Source organism: Bos indicus x Bos taurus, chromosome 23 (assembly GCF_003369695.1).
Source record: "Bos indicus x Bos taurus breed Angus x Brahman F1 hybrid chromosome 23, Bos_hybrid_MaternalHap_v2.0, whole genome shotgun sequence".
Lineage (NCBI taxonomy): Eukaryota > Metazoa > Chordata > Mammalia > Artiodactyla > Bovidae > Bos > Bos indicus x Bos taurus.
In genome coordinates, this window is record NC_040098.1 from 20,434,660 (window position 1) to 20,453,478 (window position 18,819).

Genomic DNA, 18,819 nt, shown 5'->3' on the forward strand with positions numbered 1-18,819 from the left:
GATCTTCCAGATCCAGAGATGGAACCCAAGCCTCCTACATCTCCTGCATTTGCAGGTGGATTCTTCACCACTGAGCCACCTGGGAAGCCCGGAAGTGTATTATAAATTAATGCTATTCTTTTGCCTACCTAAATAAAGCAATATGTTAAAAAAAATCACATTGGAAATGGAAAATTTGTTGCGGTTGTGTTTCCTGTTATTATGATAAATGATCTTCAACTTTCCTATAGTGAACTCTTTTGGTGGCCTTTCCAACACCCACTCCACCTCACTCCCGTTGACACAAGTGGTGCAGACTGGGAAAGAGAACTCAGCTCATAAGTGCAGACTGAATTGGTCTGCTGGGAATTTCATATTCCTTGCTGGCCTAGGTTTGGGCAAATAAAACAATTCTAATCAAAGTGATCGAAGGAGATGGTTGCTGGAGCCAAAAACAAAAACAAACAAACAAAAAAAACCCCTAGAAGTCACTTCTGTTGCTTGGTAGAAGTGAAAAATGAACCATATGATCTCTGCTGCCACTGTTATCTTTACCACTAGAGGAACCAGAAGCCAAGTCTGTTAATAGGCACGTGAGGAAGGAACTCAAGATATGGTGATATTGTTGAGCTGCTAATTCAACCAGTTCTGAAGCCTGTCCTACCTCTGAACTTCCTGTTTTGTGAGATCAGGAATATCCTTATTATTTAAGCCCAACTGAAATAGGCTTTCATTTGCAGTTGAAATAGTAAATATTTGTAGGATAACATTTGTCCCTCTGTTCTGACCACATTATCTTACAGAGGAAAGCAGAGTGCACAGGGATCCCTGATCTGACCCAGTCACAAGGGCAGGGGTGGTGGTAGGGGCAGTGGATGAAGGGAGTCCTTCTCTCCTGATGCTCTTCCAGCTACTGTCTCCATAACCATCTGACCTTTAAGGCAGGCAGTTTGGTTTACTCCTTAAGCAGTCAAGCACCCAGTGAATGAACAAGCAGGATCATACACCCCAAATGACAGAGCACTGAATTCAGCTCAGTTGGGCATCATGTCATTTCCCCCAGAGCTCAGACTTCCCTGAATATTGTTCTGGTCACAGCAATAACAATCACTGACACCATGTGTGTTGAGTACTTTACTTGCTTTATCTCAGTTATCTGACAATGACCCTAAGAGGCTGTAGAAGGGCCCATTTCAGAGATGAGGACATAGAAGCTCAAACAGGTTGAGACACTGGCCCAAGATTGCTCAGCTACTGAGTGAGGATTCAAACTCTGATCTGGCAGATTGTAGGGACTGGTCAACAAGGCCTCTGCCATTCCTTCCAGCTCTGACAGCCCAGGGATCTGAGATGCTTCCATTCAGAGGTGCACAGGCCAGCCTTGAGGTTTGAAACTGGAATTAACTTCTGAAAGTACAAACTAATAATCAACAGAATATATCTAGCCCAAACTGTCTCTGCAGCTGCTTCTGAACTCTGGAGTCTGGGTAGTGGTTGTACACTAAAACTCAGACCCACATGTATCTGTCAAAAAGAAATGCCCATTCTCAGTTGGTAGCCATTCCTAGGTCCCTACTGCACGGACTGTGTTTTTTGCAACCTTACTCATAAACTGCCTAGTACTCAATTCACCTGTTAAGGTGCTTACTTCCCCAGTAACACAGAATTATACTGTTTTGTATCACACTGTATTTATCCCAACTCACAGGAACTGGCTAAAGCTGCTCTAAACTTGTGCTGGGCCCTGAGGCAGCCAAAGCCGTTTTTCCAGTAGATACCTAAGCCTGCAGGAGCCTGGAGTTAACTGGGAGTGAACTGCAAGGGCTGTGCAATAGTCAGAGGCCCTTTCCGGGACTCGCTGCGTTTCAGGTCCCCTGAAGGGCACTCAGCCCTGGGACGCTTAGGGAAAGGGCTTGGGAGGAGAGAAGAACGAACCACTCCTTCCGGACCCTATTCAGCCCCACCAAAGCCTCTGTCCCCAGGTGGTACCTGAATCTAACCAATCGGAAAGGGAGTTACATCGACCGCGGCTGCGGCATCCAATCCGAGGACCTGTCTCACGCTCCGTCGCCCGCTGGGTTCCCGCAGGCTGGAAACCTGTTCCGCAGTCGCGCGCGGGACGGCCACGAACCCTAGGAGCGCCCCTGGCAGCGCGGGTGTCGCGGAGAAGGGGCTGTTAATTGTGGTAGGGGGAGGGCGCCCCTCTATTGCGCAGGCGCTTCAGGAAGAACTCGGTCGGGCTCCTGCGCCTTCAGGTCTCCGTCGCTCCCCAGACCCACGAGCGTCGGGTTCCGCGCGCGCCCGGTTCCGCGCGCTGCAGAGAAGCGGCGGCAGCGGGTGAGTGTGAGATTCGCGCAGCCGGCGTTCCGGACAGAAATGCCGCACCCTCCCCCGCCCGCCGGGGGCTTTGAAAATAGTGGTCGTGAGATCCCTTATCCCTGATAGCCACACACCTGCCCCGAGGGGACAGTCGCGAGGGACCCCGGAGCGGCCGGGAGGTGCCTGGCTGGCTGGGGGCGGCAGAGGGCGGGGTGGAAAGCGGAAAGGAAATTGAGCGAGTGGGCGCGGCCTGGGCGGGCGGGCAGCGGGGAGAGGGCTGAAGCTGGGTCCGTGGGGAGAGAGGCGGAGGGGGTCGGCCTGACAGCCGTGGAGGCCGTGGAGGCCGAGGGGGCTGGCGGGGCGGGCGTTTCATTGAACCCGAACGCCGTCCAAGGCACAGATCAACCTGCACTGGCCTGAGTATTCGCTGAGAGTCGATGGTCGTGACACAGCCAAATTGAAAAAAACGAATTTCCTGGAAAATCTAACAGGAAAGATCCCATCGAAGTGCTTTTTCTCGGCCAGGCACCGTGTTAAGCATTTTACAGTTAAGCTTCCTTTTCCGGGCACAGCATCCCAGTGTACAGATGGAGACAGCCCTGCTCGGAGACTTGAAGCGCAGCTGGTGACCACTAACAGATTCAGTTTTATACCAGCTCTGACCCCACTAGGGTTTTTTGTTTAACCACCGACCTTCTGGTGACCCAACCCAGAAACCTTGCCAGTACTAAGTCAACTGCTCCTTTTAATATCCGGTTTTCTTTTCTTTCTTCCTTTCCCCCAGAGGTTGTTCTGAGCCCTTTTAAGGAAATTAAATGTATTTAAAAGCAGGGATAAGATAATTTATAGCTAAAATACATAAAATATAAATGTTATGAGCCCCTTAGGGTCCACAAGGAGCTCATAACAATAAATATATCCTCTTCGCTTTTAAATTAGCTACAAAATACAATTTGGAAGAAATTTTGATGAATACACAGGGGGAGTTATGTAGAAAGTAAAATTAAGTGGAGTTGTTTTGAAGATGCCAGAAATGTGTGTGTATGTATTTGTGTGTGTGTGCTGGAAAATTGAAGAATACTTTAGAAGCCTAGAGTTTCTAAGAAAGTCTTTTAGTGAGTAGCTTTAGTTTTTGTTTAGAATATCAAGAAAATAATAATAGGGAAAACCACCTAAGTTATCTATGTGCATAGACAATACTATTTTCATTTTATTTTAAAACTGATTATAAATAGTATTTGTGAAGTATTTAGAGTAAGGCTTTTTATTAGGGAGCAGATGACAGGCTGCTGCTGCTGCTGCTAAGTCACATCAGTCGTATCTGACTGTTGGTGACCCCATGGACTACAGCCCACCAGGCTCCTCTGTCCATGGAATTTTCCAAGCAAGAGTACTGGAGTGGACTGGAACCTACCAGGGTCTTTTGTCCATGGGATTCTCCAGGCAAGAATACTGGAGTGGGTTGCCATTTCCTACTACAGGGGGTCTTCCCAACCCAGAGATTGAGCCCAGGTCTCCCGCATTGCAGGCTGATTCTTCACTGTCTGAGTCGCCAGGGAAGCCCCAAAATAACACCATACCCGCTAGCATTTACTCTCCATTTCTCCTCACCCGTTTGCTCCAGGCAAATCTACTTTACGTCTGTATAGATTTGCATATGTAGGCTTTTCATTTAAATAGAATCATACAATAAGTGACCTTTTGTGACTTTCACTTAGCACGGCGTTTCAAAGGTTTATCCAAATTGTAGCATGTATTATCACTGCATTCCTTTTTATTGCCAGATAGCATTCCATCGTGTGGATATACCACTTCTTATCTGTTTATCACTTGAGATGTTTCCACTTTGTGACTCTTACAAATAATGCTGCTGTGACCGTTTGTGTACAAGTTTTATTGTGGACATATATTTTCATTTCTCATAGGCATATGCCTAGTAGTAGAGTTTCCAGGTCATATGGTAACTGTTTAAACTTTTGAGGAACTACCAGAATGTTTTATAAGTGCCTGGACCATTTCCATTTTCATCAGCAGTGTAAAAAATTCTAGTTTCTGTATTTCCTCACCATTACTTGTTATTATCTGTCTGTCTGTCTGTTTTTTATATCTATCCTAGTGGGTATGAAGGGGTATCTCGTGGTGTTTTGCTTTGTATTGCCCTGATTACTGTTGATGTTGAACATACTCATGTGCTTATTTGTCATTTCTATATCTTTGGAAAAAAGTCTTTTCAGCTTCTTTGCTCATTTAAAAAATTAGACTATTTAACTTTTATTGTTGAGTTGTTACAGTTCTTTATATATTCTAGATACAAATCATTTATCAGACATGTGGTTTGCAGATATTTCCTCTTATCCCTTAGGTTGTCATTGCTTCATGGTATCCCTCCAGATGTAAAAGTTTCTAATTTTGGTGAAGTTCAATTTATTTTTGATTCTCACTTGTGCTTTTGGTGCTGTATCTAAAACGGCTTTGCCTAACTCAAGGTCATGAAGATTTATCCCTGTATTTTCTTCTAAGAGTTTTATAGTTTTAGCTCTTAACTGTGGTCTGTGATCCATGTTGAGTCAGTTTTGTGCAGGGTATGAGCTAAGGGATACAGAGTTATTCTTTTGCGTGTGGATATCCAGTCGTCTCAGCACCATTTGTTGACTTGTCTTAGCATCCCTCCACTCTTAGAAGCAACCCTACTGGAAAAATTTTAGACATCCTGTGATATTCCATTTGTAGTGATTCTTCAAAGGGCTTAGCTTTCAAAACAATACTTGATGATGTATGGGTCTCAAGCACACCATTACAGGAAGCTGTGGTGTTGTAGAACAGAAGTCACTCAAGCTCCTGGTTGGTCTTCCAAGATGACAGCCAGGTTCATTGTTTTCTTGTTTTGTCCCTATTTTGAGTATTTTGTATTTGAAAAGTGTAAAGCTCTTGTGGTGTTGGTGTTTAGTTGCAAAGTCATATCCAGCTCTTTTTGCAACCTGTGGTCTGTAGCCCGCCAGGCTCCTTCTGTCCATGGAGTTTCTCAGGTGAGAATATTGGAGTGGGTTGCCATTTCCTCCTCCAGGGGCTCTTCCCCAGCCAGGAATGGAACTCACATCTCCTACATTGACAGGCAGATTCTTTACCCTGAGCCACGTGGGGAAGCTCTTGTCCTCTGATATATGGCACATCCATAAATTTTGGTGGTGTTGACTTTAGTTATATTAGATATTTATTGAATTTTTTTTTTAATTACCTAAAAGAGTGTTTGGGCAAAGACTTAATGTGTAGGAAGTAGCTTTAAGAGGTTTGGAAACACAGGTTATTACTGAAGAACTGTTATAAGTCACCTACATAAATGATTATTGTCTCTATATTACATCTCAGACAGATTGTGATAGCATTGTGCAGTAAAAGGGAATTAAGGTTGGCAACCCACTCCAGTGTTGTTGCCTGGGAAATTCCATGGACAGAGGAGTCTGGCAGGCTACAGTCCATGGGGTTGCAGAAGAGTCAAACACGACTTAATGACTAACCAACAACAACAATGATTTCTGTAACTCTTTCATAGTAATTTGCATGTGGGTTGGGCCTGGATAATGGAAGGACTTGAATGCCAGGCAGAAGTGAGTGTTGGGACATTCTATATAGGCAGGGGGACTTTGAATACTGATTTTATTAGGGAAATGTCATGAACAGAGCTACAGGGAAGGTTATGTTGGGAGCAGATGTTGGGTAAGAGGAAGATGATTGAGGTAGGAAGATCAGTTAAGAGGCAGAAGGGCTCCAGACAAGAGACGTTGAGGACTTGAAGAAGTATAGCATCTGTGGAAAGTCACTCTACATCACATACCATATTTTCTTAGGACCAAAGAAGATAGAGACTGAAGGCAGGGAGATTTGTTTGGGGAGAGCTGTTTTTGTAATCAGTAGATTATTAAAAAAATAATAAAAAGTCAGGGAGTTCTCTGAGCCTGGGGAATGAGGTAAGGCAGTTAAGTGGCCTCTCGGTGTCTGAAGGGGATTGTTTCTAGGAGCCCCAGATCAGATCAGATCAGTCGCTCAGTCGTGTCCGATTCTTTGCGACCCCATGAATCGCAGCATACCAGGCCTCCCTGGACATCACCAACTCCCGGAGTTCACTCAGACACGTGTCCATCGAGTCAGTGATGCCATCCAGCCATCTCATCCTCTGTCGTCCCCTTCTCCTCTTGCCCCAGTCCCTCCCAGCATCAGAGTCTTTTCCAATGAGTCAACTCTTTGCATGAGATGGCCAAAGTACTGGAGTTTCAGCTTTAGCATCATTCCTTCCAAAGAAATCCCAGGGCTGATCTCCTTCAGAATGGACTGGTTGGATCTCCTTGCAGTCCAAGGGACTCTCAAGAGTCTTCTTCAACACCACAGTTCAAAAGCATCAATTCTTCGGCGCTCAGCCTTCTTCACAGTCCAACTCTCACATCCATACATGACCACGGAAAAACCATAGCCTTGACTAGACGAACCTTTGTTGGCAAAGTAATGTCTCTGCTTTTGAATATGCTATCTAGGTTGGTCATAACATTCCTTCCAAGGAGTAAGCATCTTTTAATTTCACCACTGCAGTCACCATCTGCAGTGATTTTGGAGCCCAGAAAAATAAAGTCTGACACTGTTTCCACTGTTTCCCCATCTATTTCCCATGAAGTGATGGGACCGGATGCCATGATCTTCGTTTTCTGAATGTTGAGCTTTAAGCCAACTTTTTCACTCTCCACTTTCACCTTCATCAAGAGGCTTTTTAGTTCCTCTTCACTTTCTGCAGTAAGGGTGGTATCATCTGCATATCTGAGGTTTATTGATACTTCTCCCTGCAATCTTGATTCCAGCTTGTGTTTCTTCCAGTCCAGCGTTTCTCATGATGTACTCTGCATAGAAGTTAAATAAACAGAGTGACAACATACAGCCTTGATGTACTCCTTTTCCTATTTGGAACCAGTCTGTTGTTCCATATCCAGTTCTAACTGTTGCTTCCTGACCTGCATACAAATTTCTCAAGAGGCAGATCAGGTGGTCTGGTATTCCCATCTCTTTCAGAATTTTCCACAGTTTATTGTGATCCACACAGTCAAAGGCTTTGGCATAGTCAATAAAGCAGAAATAGATGTTTTTCTGGAACTCTCTTGCTTTTTCCATGATCCAGCGGATGTTGGCAGTTTGATCTCTGGTTCCTCTGCCTTTTCCAAAACCAGCTTGAACATCAGGAAGTTCACGGTTCATGTATTGCTGAAGCCTGGCTTGGAGAATTTTGAGCATTACTTTACTAGCGTGTGAGATGAGTGCAATGGTGCGGTAGTTTGAGCATTCTTTGGCATTGCCTTTCTTTGGGATTGGAATGAAAACTGACCTTTTCCAGTCCTGTGGCCACTGCTGAGTTTTCCACATTTGCTGGCATATTGAGTGCAGCACTTTCACAGCATCATCTTTCAGGATTTGGAATAGCTCAACTGGAATTCCATCACCTCCACTAGCTTTGTTCGTAGTGATGCTTTCTAAGGCCCACTTGACTTCACATTCCAGGATGTCTGGCTCTAGGTCAGTGATCACACCAATGTGATTATCTGGGAGCCCCAGTGGGTACCAAAATCCACAGATGCTCAAGTCTCTTATATAAAAGGGCTTGGTGCAGTGAATACAGTTGACCGTCTGGGTTTTCCATTCATGACTGGTTGGATTCATGCATGTAAAAACCTGTGAATATGGAGGGCCAGCTGTTAAGTCTTTGACGGTAGAAAGGAAGTCTAAAAGGGATGTGGTGATGAAATGCATTTCAACAGCTGTTGCTTTTCTTCCGAAGTTACTGTGGCATCCAAGGGCCTAGACTTTGTCTCTTCACCTCCTCTGAATACTGAGCAGGTTCAGAGTGAGGTGGGGCCTTTTTTCTCAAATAATATATATTTCTTATTCCTCTTTGGAAAGTGTTAGTTGCTCAGTTGTATCCAACTCTTTGTGACCTCATGGACTGTAGCCCACCAGGCTCTTTTGTCCATCAAATTCTCCAGGCAAAAGTACTAGAGTGGGTTGCCATTTCCTTCTCCAGGGGATCTTCCCAACCCAGGGGTCAAACCTGGGTCTCATGCCTTGCAGGCAGATTCTTTACCATCTGAGCTACCATGGAAACTCCCTACTCCCCTTTTGCATGCCAATATTTTTCAGTAGGAACTGATGTTGAGCCAGTACGATAGAAATTCTACACCCTAATTTCTGAGGATTAAAAGGAACGATAGGGTACTAGCCATTAAACCAGAAAAATAATCTTCCTCTCTGGAGCTTCTGAACGTTTGGCAGAAAATGTTATTTCTGTTTTGTGTAAAAGGATTGTTTTTATTTCTTCATTTGTTCTTATTAAGCCTTTAGAATAATTTCTGCTCTTGCAGACAAGCAAGGCAGTCAAATTTGTGTGAAGTATAAGAATGGCCCATACCCCCTTCAGAGCATGAAAATGAGGCAGGACATATAATTCAACAAGTAAAGGCAATTTTGTTTCTCCCACTTTAGCTTTATTCAGTTACCTTTCAGTAAGTGACAGCATTTGATTTTTAAGTTGATGTATGTAAATCTGGTGTATAAACAGTTTTTAAATGTTGGTTTTCGTTTCCTGATGGCTCAGCTTTGGAAATCGAATCCAAATCAAGCAGCATGACTACTTAGGAATTGTTTGTTTTTTATCTTAGGAACCCCGCTACCCCCTTCAGCACGTTCACTATGAAGTTACTGTTGATGCTTTTGTTTTCGGGACTTATGACTGGTTGTAGAGGGAACTCTTCCTCTGCTTCACCACCTAAGTTACTGCTGGTATCCTTTGATGGCTTCAGAGCTGACTATCTGCAGAACTATGAATTTCCTCATCTCCAGAATTTTATCAAAGAAGGTGTCTTGGTAGAGCAGGTTAAAAACGTCTTTATCACGAAAACGTTTCCAAACCACTACAGCATCGTGACGGGCCTGTATGAAGAAAGCCATGGCATCGTGGCTAATTCCATGTATGACGTCAACACAAAGAAACATTTTTCTGACCACAATGACAAGGACCCGTTTTGGTGGAATGAGGCAGTCCCCATCTGGGTGACCAATCAGCTTCAGGACAACAGATCGAGTGCTGCTGCTATGTGGCCCGGTACCGACGTGCCCATTCACAATAGCACGCCGTCCTATTTCATGAACTACAGCCCCTCAGTGTCATTTAGGGAAAGGCTCGGTAATGTCACCACATGGCTGAGCAGTTCGAACCCACCAGTGACCTTTGCGACACTCTATTGGGAGGAACCAGACGCTAGCGGCCACAAATACGGCCCCGAAGATAAAGAAAACATGCGCCGAGTGCTGGAAGAAATAGATGAACACATTGGTGAGCTGGTTCACAGACTCAAGGTGTTAGGACTGTGGGAGAGTCTTAATGTGATCATTACAAGTGATCACGGGATGACCCAGTGTTCTAAAGACAGGGTGATAAACTTGGACGGCTGCCTCGACCCCTCGTACTACACTCTTATAGACTTGACCCCAGTTGCTGCGATACTTCCCAAAATAAGTAAGTAAACTTTTAACCAAGGAATATTTCAGTGGGTCAGTTGATTGAGGAGGGAGGGTTTTGTAAAAAGAATGGAGCTTGGATTTTATGTGGTTCACCACCATACACTCTTATACTCACTCAGAGTTAGGACTGTGTTTTTCCTGTGATGTTTTTCTTAGGCCGTTTAGGTTCAAAAGGATATTTTCTTTGCTTTTTGATATATTTCTTTTATGTTTATCTTTTTATTGAAGTGTAAGTGTACATCAAAGTGACTCATATATATATATAGTTTTGTGTGAGATATACCTAATAATTTTCATCTACTGATCTTAGAATTAATAGTTAGTAGTAATATGTAATTAGTTTATGTTTACTTAGGAAGCTAGATGTGAAATTTGCCCCCTTTGTATAAAAGTCTACCCGGGATAATCACAAAATGAAAAGACAGATATGTGAATGCATGAAAGGGGTGTGTGCGGGTGTGCACGTGCACTTGTGTGCACCCAGCACTGTTACATTAGTATTATTGCCCTGTTTTTTTTTTTTTAATGATTAATAGGAATTAATAGATAACATTGTTCAGGGCTTATTTCCAGTTATTCTAGTTAGAAATATTGTTTCCTTATCAGTCAACATGACCTTTTTCCTTTGCTGTTTCCTTTTCTTCCAGATAAAACAAAGGTTTATAGCAAACTGAAAGTCTGTGACCCTCACATGAATGTTTATCTCAAAGAAGACATTCCTGCCAGGTTTCACTATCAACATAGTGATCGAATTCAGCCTATTATTTTGGTTGCTGATGAAGGCTGGACAATTGTGCTAAATAAATCATCACTAAAATGTAAGTATTTATTTAGGATTTTTCTTCTCTGTCCTTGGGATAAATCACATGTTGTGACATTCTTCCACTAACAAGGTACTTTGATTTAGAGATGTTGACACAGTGTAATTAGTTTGATTTTCAATTAGATGATTCTCAGGTTTCCATTTGAGAACAATTTTTAGAAACCATAGTTTGATCCTTATATTAGAAGGTTGGGTGATCTTAAGGGTGAAGGAGTAGTTTTACTTTTTTGTTACCAAAATTGCAGTGACTGTGAGTAACTTTCAGGAATTGTTCTCTTGATTTGTAAAAATAAGAGAGTAGGAAGAAGCAAAGAAAATAAAAGAAAAGTCAAGAAACAAAATAAAGGGAGAGAGATTAACTAGTTCAAATTCCTTTTTCTTTTTTAGTGTTAAAAAAAATGTGTCCAAGTTTTCCCCCATGATGAAATAATATACCTGAGTGCTACTGCTATTTAGAACACCAAGCAAGAACCAGAAAGTATACAAACAAAAATCTACCAAGTAAACAAAGCAGAATCTTGCCACAAACTGAGGAAATGTTTAAGGAAGAATTAAGAGGTCTCCCCTGAACTGAAGCTTATTTACTTGTTTGTTAAATTCAATTTGAATGCATTTTTTTAAAATCTGATTTTATAGACCATAGCAGGGGTCATAAAATTCTTCTGTAAAGGGCCAGATAGTAAATATTTCAGTCTTTGTGGGCCAGCTGGTCTCTGTCTCAACTACTCAGTCCTGCCTTACAGTGGGAAAGCAGCCACAGACAATACCTAAATAAACTGATGTAGGGTGTCCAGTGAAACTCCCTTTACAGAAACAGGCAGAGGGCTGCATTTGACCAGCCTCTGTCATCTGCCAATCTCTGATCTATAGCAGTTCAGATGTGTCAGGCAAGGATAAAACTGAAGGCCGTTAGAATTTATGTATTATTAATGCTTACCTTGAAAGTGAAAGTCACTCAGTCGTCTCTGACTCTTTGTGACCCCATGGACTGTAGCACGCCAGATTCCTCTGTACATGGAATTCTCCAGGCAAGAATACTGGAGTGAGTAGCCATTCCCTTCTCCAGGGGATCTTCCTCACCCAGGGATGGAACCCAGGTCTCCTGCATTGGAGGCAGATTCTTTACCAGCTGAGTCACCAGGGAAGCCCACAAATACTGGAGTGGGTAGCCTATCCCTTCTCCAGGGGATCTTCCCAACCCAGGAATTGAACTCAGGTCTCCTGCATTGTAGGCAGATTCCTTACCAGCTGCGCTACCAGGGAAGCCCATAATATTTATCCTATATACTCATTATTGAAAACTTGTAAAATACAGAAAAGTTCAGAAAAGAAAACAAAAACTATTCATACTTCTTCAATACAGAAGCATAGACAGATGTTAATTGTGGGCGTTTGCCCCCCTCTAATCTTTTCCTGTTACATACACTGCATATTTTTATTATTAAATCATATGGTTTATGGTATCATTTACAATCATACTCATTTATATTATTGAAATCATAATATCTATATATATCATTATATTCTGCTATTTTTTGTACTGGTCACAGCATTATTTTTATTATGAAATATTTCAAACATAGAATTAAAGAATGATATATTAAATAAAGAAGTAAAGAATGATATAGCAAACACTGATAGAGTCATCATTCAGTCACCTGAACCTCGCATGGAAGTGGGAGCTTGTCAAATGTGTGCTTTGTTGTTCGGTCATGTCCAGCTCTCTGTGACCCCGTGGAATGTAGCCCACCAGGTACCACTGTCCATGGGGATTCTCCAGGCAAGAGCACTGGAGTGGGCTGCCAGGCACTTCTCCAGGGAGTTCCAGGGAATCTTCCCAACCCAGGGATCAAACCCAGGTCTCCCACATTGTAGGCGGATTCTTTACCATTGCTAAGTCATGTCCCACTCTTGTGACCCCATGGACTATGCCTGCCACGTTCCTCTGTCCATGGGATTCTCCAGGCAAGAATACTGGAGTGGGTTGCCATTCCTTTCTCCTTGTTAAATATAACTGATGCATATTAAAAGGCAGTATTTAAAAAAAAATAAAGTTGATAGTTGAGAGTCTTATTTTGGAGTGATATCTGGGACCATCAGGTTTTTCTTTGACTTTTACTGGAATTACACATTGGAGTCATCTAGTTAGATGTCACATTCAAGGCAAGAATCCCTCCTGTAATGTTTTCAGTCCCCTGACCCTCTGGACATTGAGGTGTCCTTTAGCTGTTGGTAAACCAATGGTGTGGGCTTCCCGGGTGGCACTAGTGGTAAAGAACCCACCTGCCAATGCAGGAGACATAAGAGACACAGGTTCAATCGCTGGATGGGGAAGATCCCCTGGAGGAGGGCATGGCAATCCACTCCAGTATTCTTGCCTGAAGAATCCCATGGGCAGAGGAGCCTGGTGGGCAGCATTCCATAGGGTTGCAGAGTCGGATACAGCTGAAGTGACTTAGCACACGTGCATCCGTGATGTATTCCACATTCTGCGTCTTGTCCAGGGGCAGCTGACAGAGGTCAGGCTGCTGGCTCACTTCCTCCCCACTCACTGCTTTACTTGCTTCTGCTCCCCCAGTTACTCAGAACCTCAACCCAACTGCTCTCTCAATCACTGGTGCTCTTTGCAGGGGCTTTTTGCAAACAGTGTCGGATGCTGACAGGTGAAGTGCTTGGGGCTAGGACTGAGAACTGTGGGGTCGCACAGAGTCGGACACAACTGATGCGACTTAGCAGCAGCAGCAGCAGGACTGAGAAACCCATCAGTCTGAGAGAAGGTTTTAAAATGTGAGGTCATGACCAGCTGGGAAAAAGGAGGGGTGTATGTGCAAAATACAGGAGGTGGCTGAATTGAAGAAAATAGATAATTTTTTTTTTAGCCCCTGTTTGGCCCAACTGATCAGAATTTCAATGGATGGGAATTAAACTGACAAGAATCCAGTGTATTTACACTAGAAACAGGCTATTTCATAATAGCAGGGCTGATCTTGTTTACTAACATCATCTTCTTCTTTTCCAGTAGGTGACCACGGTTACGATAATTCTCTGCCTAGTATGAATCCGTTTCTAGCTGCCCATGGTCCTGCATTTCACAAAGGCTACAAACACAGCAGCATTAATACAGTGGATATTTATCCAATGATGTGCCACATCCTGGGATTGAAGCCACATCCCAACAATGGAACCTTTGAGCACACCAAGTGTCTGTTAGTGGACCAGTGGTGCATTAACCTCCCAGAAGCCATTGGAATTGTTATCGGGGCGCTCCTGGTCTTGACCACGCTGACCTGCCTCATCATTATCATGCAGAACAGAGTCTCCGGGCCCCGGCCATTTTCCCGACTTCAGCTCCAAGAAGATGATGATGATCCGTTGATTGGGTAACACGTGCCGGGCTTTATACAAGGTGGCTTTAAGTAGGGCACACCCAAGGAATGGTGTTACAACTATGAAAACATATGCTTCGAAAGAACTTGGGCCAGGCATGCTACAATTATTTTGTCTTTTCTTGTGTTTTGCTGCATTAGCTAATACAAAAAAATTCTGATCGTAGGGAAAATTGCTAGTAAATCATTAGTTAGCACCAACTGTTTCTCTGACAAGAAACTTGTTTTGAGAATAATACTGCCTTTGCTCCCTCCTCCCTTTTTTTTTTTTTTTTTTGGCAATGAAGATTAGACACATCTTGAGATGAAAATATACTAAAATTTAGTGCGTGTGCATTTCAAATAAATTTTTATATTTGTAAATTATACAACAAAAATCTTTGTAAAGTGTGTGGATTTTGTGTATAAGGGAAGAAAAGTTTCCTATATTTTTATATGTACCTTTAATAGAGTTTGTATCCCAAGTAAACCCTTGAGGTAGGAAAATTCTCTGTGATGGTTAATAAAATGGATTATGAGGCAGAAAAGATCTAGCATATGAAGAAACTATTTCAAGAAAAGCTACTGTAAAAAACAAGCAAAAGCCCCATGATAACAAGATTGAGTCTTTGTGTGTCTCTGTTAAGACCCTTAAGCTATTAAAACCTCAAAAGGTTTATCTTTAGAAGAGTATTGCTAAGAGGAAATTAAGAAAATAGAGGAAAGTGCTTTTCTCACTTTATGCTTAATGCCTTTGTGTAAGTTATTTAGTTTGTGTGTGTGTGTGCGTGCGCGCGCACGTGCGCCAGGGTGTTGCCTGCTTGGGTGTACAGACTTCATGTAACTTACAGGAGGTGGTGAGATGTGAGTGACCTGGAGACAGACCCTCACTAACCCATAAAACACAGATCTCAGGAAAGGTTATAATTGCACTTCACATTCATGTAGTTCCTTCTAACTCACAAGTTAAATTCATAATTTTTAAAACCTTGTGAATTTTTGTTAGCATTTTTAACATTCTTACGCTATTACAACCAGAGGTCTCCAAGTACTGCAGAGAAATTTATGACCTGACTACAAATCTGGTTCTGATTGGGTCAGAATGAGAGATTTTTCTGTTTGCCTTTGGGAATTTTATGCCTTACTTTTTAGGCAATAGTGTAGCTAAATTTAAAATGAAATTTAATATCTTTTGATCTTCTATATTAATCATATGTTAAGTAACTGAATAAACTCTCAGAACTCTGTTAACCTTTAGGAGCCTGAATTCTGCCTTTGCTTTTATTCTCCCATATCTGGTTCATAAAAGTAACCACTCTGCTCGTAATTTTTTTTAGCATACTTGTTCAGAGCCGACCATATGTTGTTATAACTGCCCTCCTAGCTTTGCAAAGTGTACCTTCTAAGAATCAAAATCAATAGGAAGAGACTGAATTGTAGCAGATGAGATTTTATACACTAGAGGAAAAATTGGGTTCAAGAACCATTCATCAGGAGCTGAGGCAAGCAATTAATATTACTAGTGTGATCTTTAAAGTAATATCACTAGTGTGATCTTTAAAATTTTATTACTAGTGTGATATTTCAAGTTTTGACGACAGAAAATAAGCTGGATAACAGTTTTACAGATACAAAAATAATGGAGGGTAACTCTGCAGCCCAGTGAAATGCTGATGATCTGTGGTGGTCAGGAACAATGGTGCCAGTCGTCAAACCCAGAATTCATCCTTTGGTCACTGCTTGCTAATCTCCCAATCCTGGTATTTGGTGCCTGTTGTTCCAGGGGTTCTTGAGAATCATTTCCACACCCTGCATGAATAGTCCGGGCATGCAGTCATAAAGTGACTGTGTTAAAAACAGCATAGTAAATAAACCAAACCACCAGGACTTATTTTGCTTTTTGACAGATTTTTATTTCTGATGTGTTTTCCTCACATAAAAGTTATCCTAAAGGTTAATAGTTGATCTGAACAAATAATAGAAAAATTTCTTTCTACTTCAATTCCCATTAAAAAAAAAAAAAGCACAGAAGAACTGTCACATTTACAGCAGTGAGGATTTTTTGAAATGTCTCAAGCGCTGAGTGAGTTGAGCTTGGTCCTTGCAGTGGTGTGAGCTTTATTGGCTGTATTGGTGTGATTGGTGGAAATGGACCCATTGCAGCCAGCATGTGAGGAGACTTTATAGAGGATGGAATGGGAAGGGCTGCCCCTTCAGGGTCTCAACCCTCTGAACAAAAGACCTATTTGTCTTGTTCTTCATTCCATTCTGAAAATATGGACTAGAATTAAAACTGTAGATGTTTTATGTATATGTTGGTGGGACAAAAAGAGTATTTATTTAATAATCAAAGAGATGTTTATATATTATTGTATTGAACTTTATATTAATTCATCTGTATCTTTAAAAAATGATCACTTAAAGCCAGTGATCTCCTCTAATACACTGAGAAATACTTCGGTAAAGCCAGCCTTCTTCACTTGTTGCGCATTTTGTTAAATCATTGTTAACATGCTTCTCTATTTTCTGAGTTGTAGGAAGTATTTGGCTCCAGGAAAGATTTAACTGTTTATGACAGCCATACTCAAAGGTAATAGGAAAACTTTTTAATAACGGTTTTTCAGTGAATGAGTTCAGAATAAGTACATGTTCTTATAATGTAGGGACAGTTCTGCCGCTCTCATTAATGTGCAAGTCCTTCTGGTAAAGAGCAATAGCATACAAAGTATTTCAGTGCTCTGTACCGCTGCCTTTGTGTTACTGTTCCATTAAGCTTGGTGTAAGGATTTAAAGATGAATTCTTGGAACGGTAAATGATTAAAAAGGCCTTTGCCTTGTTCTTGGGTGTTTTTTCTTCTCTTGCCCATGTCTGGTAAACTTTAAAGATGGTTGTATTTAATTTCTTTTATTTGAAGGATTTTACTTCATTGTGAATATATAAAGCTACAAATGAAGGATAAAGATGACATGAGAAGTCTGTAATTTATTGTAGATTCTTAAAATACTGTGTAAATAAAATGACATGAGTGTGTTTTAAAGAAGTTTATGTGTAGTGCCTTAAGTTAAAATATATTTTGACTATATTGTTTGAATTCAAAGCTATGACTTTGCCTATTATTTTAAAATTTTATGTGAATAAAATAAAATGTTACCAAAACATTTTAATTGTAATGATTAAATATGTGATGTCCTTGATGATTTTTTAATTTGTCACCTTCTTTCAAAATATGCATACTATGATAGATGTTAACATGACTTAGTGATACTGCAAAATTCACTTAGGCATTCATTACAATCTTTTTAAAACTGGGATTAAGTGTGTAACATTAACCATATTTTAAAGCAGTGTATAAATATACACTGTATAAATATAGTATAAATATGCAATCCAACATAAGGACATCATTGGAAAGATAGCCAAGATAAATTTTGCAGTTTCTAGAACTATAATTTACTGACTTACAGTAGAAAGGAAGAAGTTTCAAAACCTGGTTACAAAACACCAGGGGTGAGGGTGATGACAGTATTGAAACTTTGTTTTGTACATAACTAGAGTGGAGAAGGCGATGGCACCCACTCCAGTACTCTTGCCTGGAAAATCCCACGGACTGGGGAGCCTGGTGGGCTGCAGTCCATGGGATCGCGAGGAGTCGGGACACGACTGAGCGACTTCGCTTTCACTTTTCACTTTCATGCATTGGAGAAGGAAATGGCAACCCACTCCAGTGTTCTTGCCTGGAGAATCCCAGGGACAGGGGAGCCTGGTGGGCTGCCGTCTATGGGGTCACACAGAGTCGGACATGACTGAAGTGACTTAGCAGCAGCAGCAGCAGGTGCTTCCCAGGTGGCTCAGTGGTGAAGAAGCTGCCTGCCAATGCAGGAAACCGGGTTTGGTCCCTGAGTCGGAAAGATCCCCTGAAGGAAATGGCAACCCACTCCAGTATTTCTTGCCTGGAGAAGCCCACAGGCAGAGGAACCTGGTGGGCTAAAGTCCATGAGATCACAAAAGAGTCTGACACACCTTAATGACTAAATGACCAACAGAGTATTTAATGTCTTTTCTAAAATATATTCAACAAAGCTTCCTCTAATAGAGCAGTGTTTTTTTCTGACAATCATTAAATACTGCTAGGGACTGTGGGAAAAACAAATAAAAAAGTACTTTCTTTACTTTGAAGAGTTCTGTGGCATTTCAAAAGTGGTAACACCTTTATACCAACAAAATACTTTTGTCCACTCATGGTTTACCTCTTGGGCTGAGATCCTTGAATCCAGAACCAGTTCCCAGACTTGTGCTTCCTGAAGTTTGAATTCCAGATGCATTGAATAAAATTGATTCCAATAGATAATGAAAACTAAGATCAATTTCTTTATTAAAGATTGGGAAAGTTATGAACTGTTCTACAAAAAAGTTTCAGGCCCAAAATCCAGTCATCTTTCTTAGTGCCTCTTCATTGCCTTTGATTATCAATGTTACATTAGCTTCATAAAACTAGTGTTTTAGAAAAAAACCTGCATGAGTTTTTGAGGTGAATATAACATTGGTATCAAACGTGATAAAAAATAGCATAAAAAAAAGAAAACTACAGATTTGCAAAGCTATGTTTTTTCCGGTAGTCATGTACAGATGTGAGAGTTGGACTGTAAAGAAGGATGCTGCTGCTGCTAAAAAAGGATGAGCGCTAGAGAATTTATATTTTCGAATTGTGGTGCTGGAGAAGATTCTTGAGAGTCCCTTGGACAGCACAGAAATCAAACTAGTCAATCCCAAAGGAAATCAAC

At 41.6% G+C, this 18,819-nt stretch overlaps 1 protein-coding gene and 1 long non-coding RNA gene across 3 annotated transcripts; one reads left to right on the forward strand and one right to left on the reverse strand.

Moving 5' to 3' along the window:
- Positions 1-1,102: 1,102 nt before the first annotated feature.
- Positions 1,103-2,056, reverse strand: LOC113881220. Its single transcript, XR_003507969.1, has 2 exons — positions 1,969-2,056; positions 1,103-1,359 (listed from the first exon to the last, which is right to left on the reverse strand). It is a non-coding gene; the product is annotated as an uncharacterized LOC113881220 (long non-coding RNA).
- On the forward strand, positions 1,813-17,196 carry ENPP4 (ectonucleotide pyrophosphatase/phosphodiesterase 4). 2 transcript variants are annotated; one of them, XM_027524055.1, is made up of 4 exons: positions 1,813-2,316; positions 8,988-9,844; positions 10,497-10,667; positions 13,692-17,196. In XM_027524055.1, exons 2-4 carry the CDS (start codon positions 9,019-9,021, stop codon positions 14,054-14,056), a joined length of 1,362 nt encoding a protein of 453 aa, XP_027379856.1. In that variant the 5' UTR covers positions 1,813-2,316; positions 8,988-9,018; the 3' UTR covers positions 14,057-17,196. The 2 variants fall into 2 exon arrangements, with proteins under 2 accessions (XP_027379856.1, XP_027379857.1); XM_027524056.1 differs by lacking the exon at positions 1,813-2,316 and adding an exon at positions 2,330-2,477.
- The last annotated feature ends 1,623 nt before the right edge of the window (positions 17,197-18,819 follow it).

Excerpts from the sequence above, each read along its gene's own strand:
- ENPP4 (XM_027524055.1), top strand. The coding sequence starts at position 9,019 with ATGAAGTTACTGTTGATGCTTTTGTTTTCGGGACTTATGACTGGTTGT. Across the intron at positions 9,845-10,496 it reads TGCGATACTTCCCAAAATAA|ATAAAACAAAGGTTTATAGC; the intron begins GTAAGTAAACTT and ends CTTTTCTTCCAG. Across the intron at positions 10,668-13,691 it reads AAATAAATCATCACTAAAAT|TAGGTGACCACGGTTACGAT; the intron begins GTAAGTATTTAT and ends CTTCTTTTCCAG.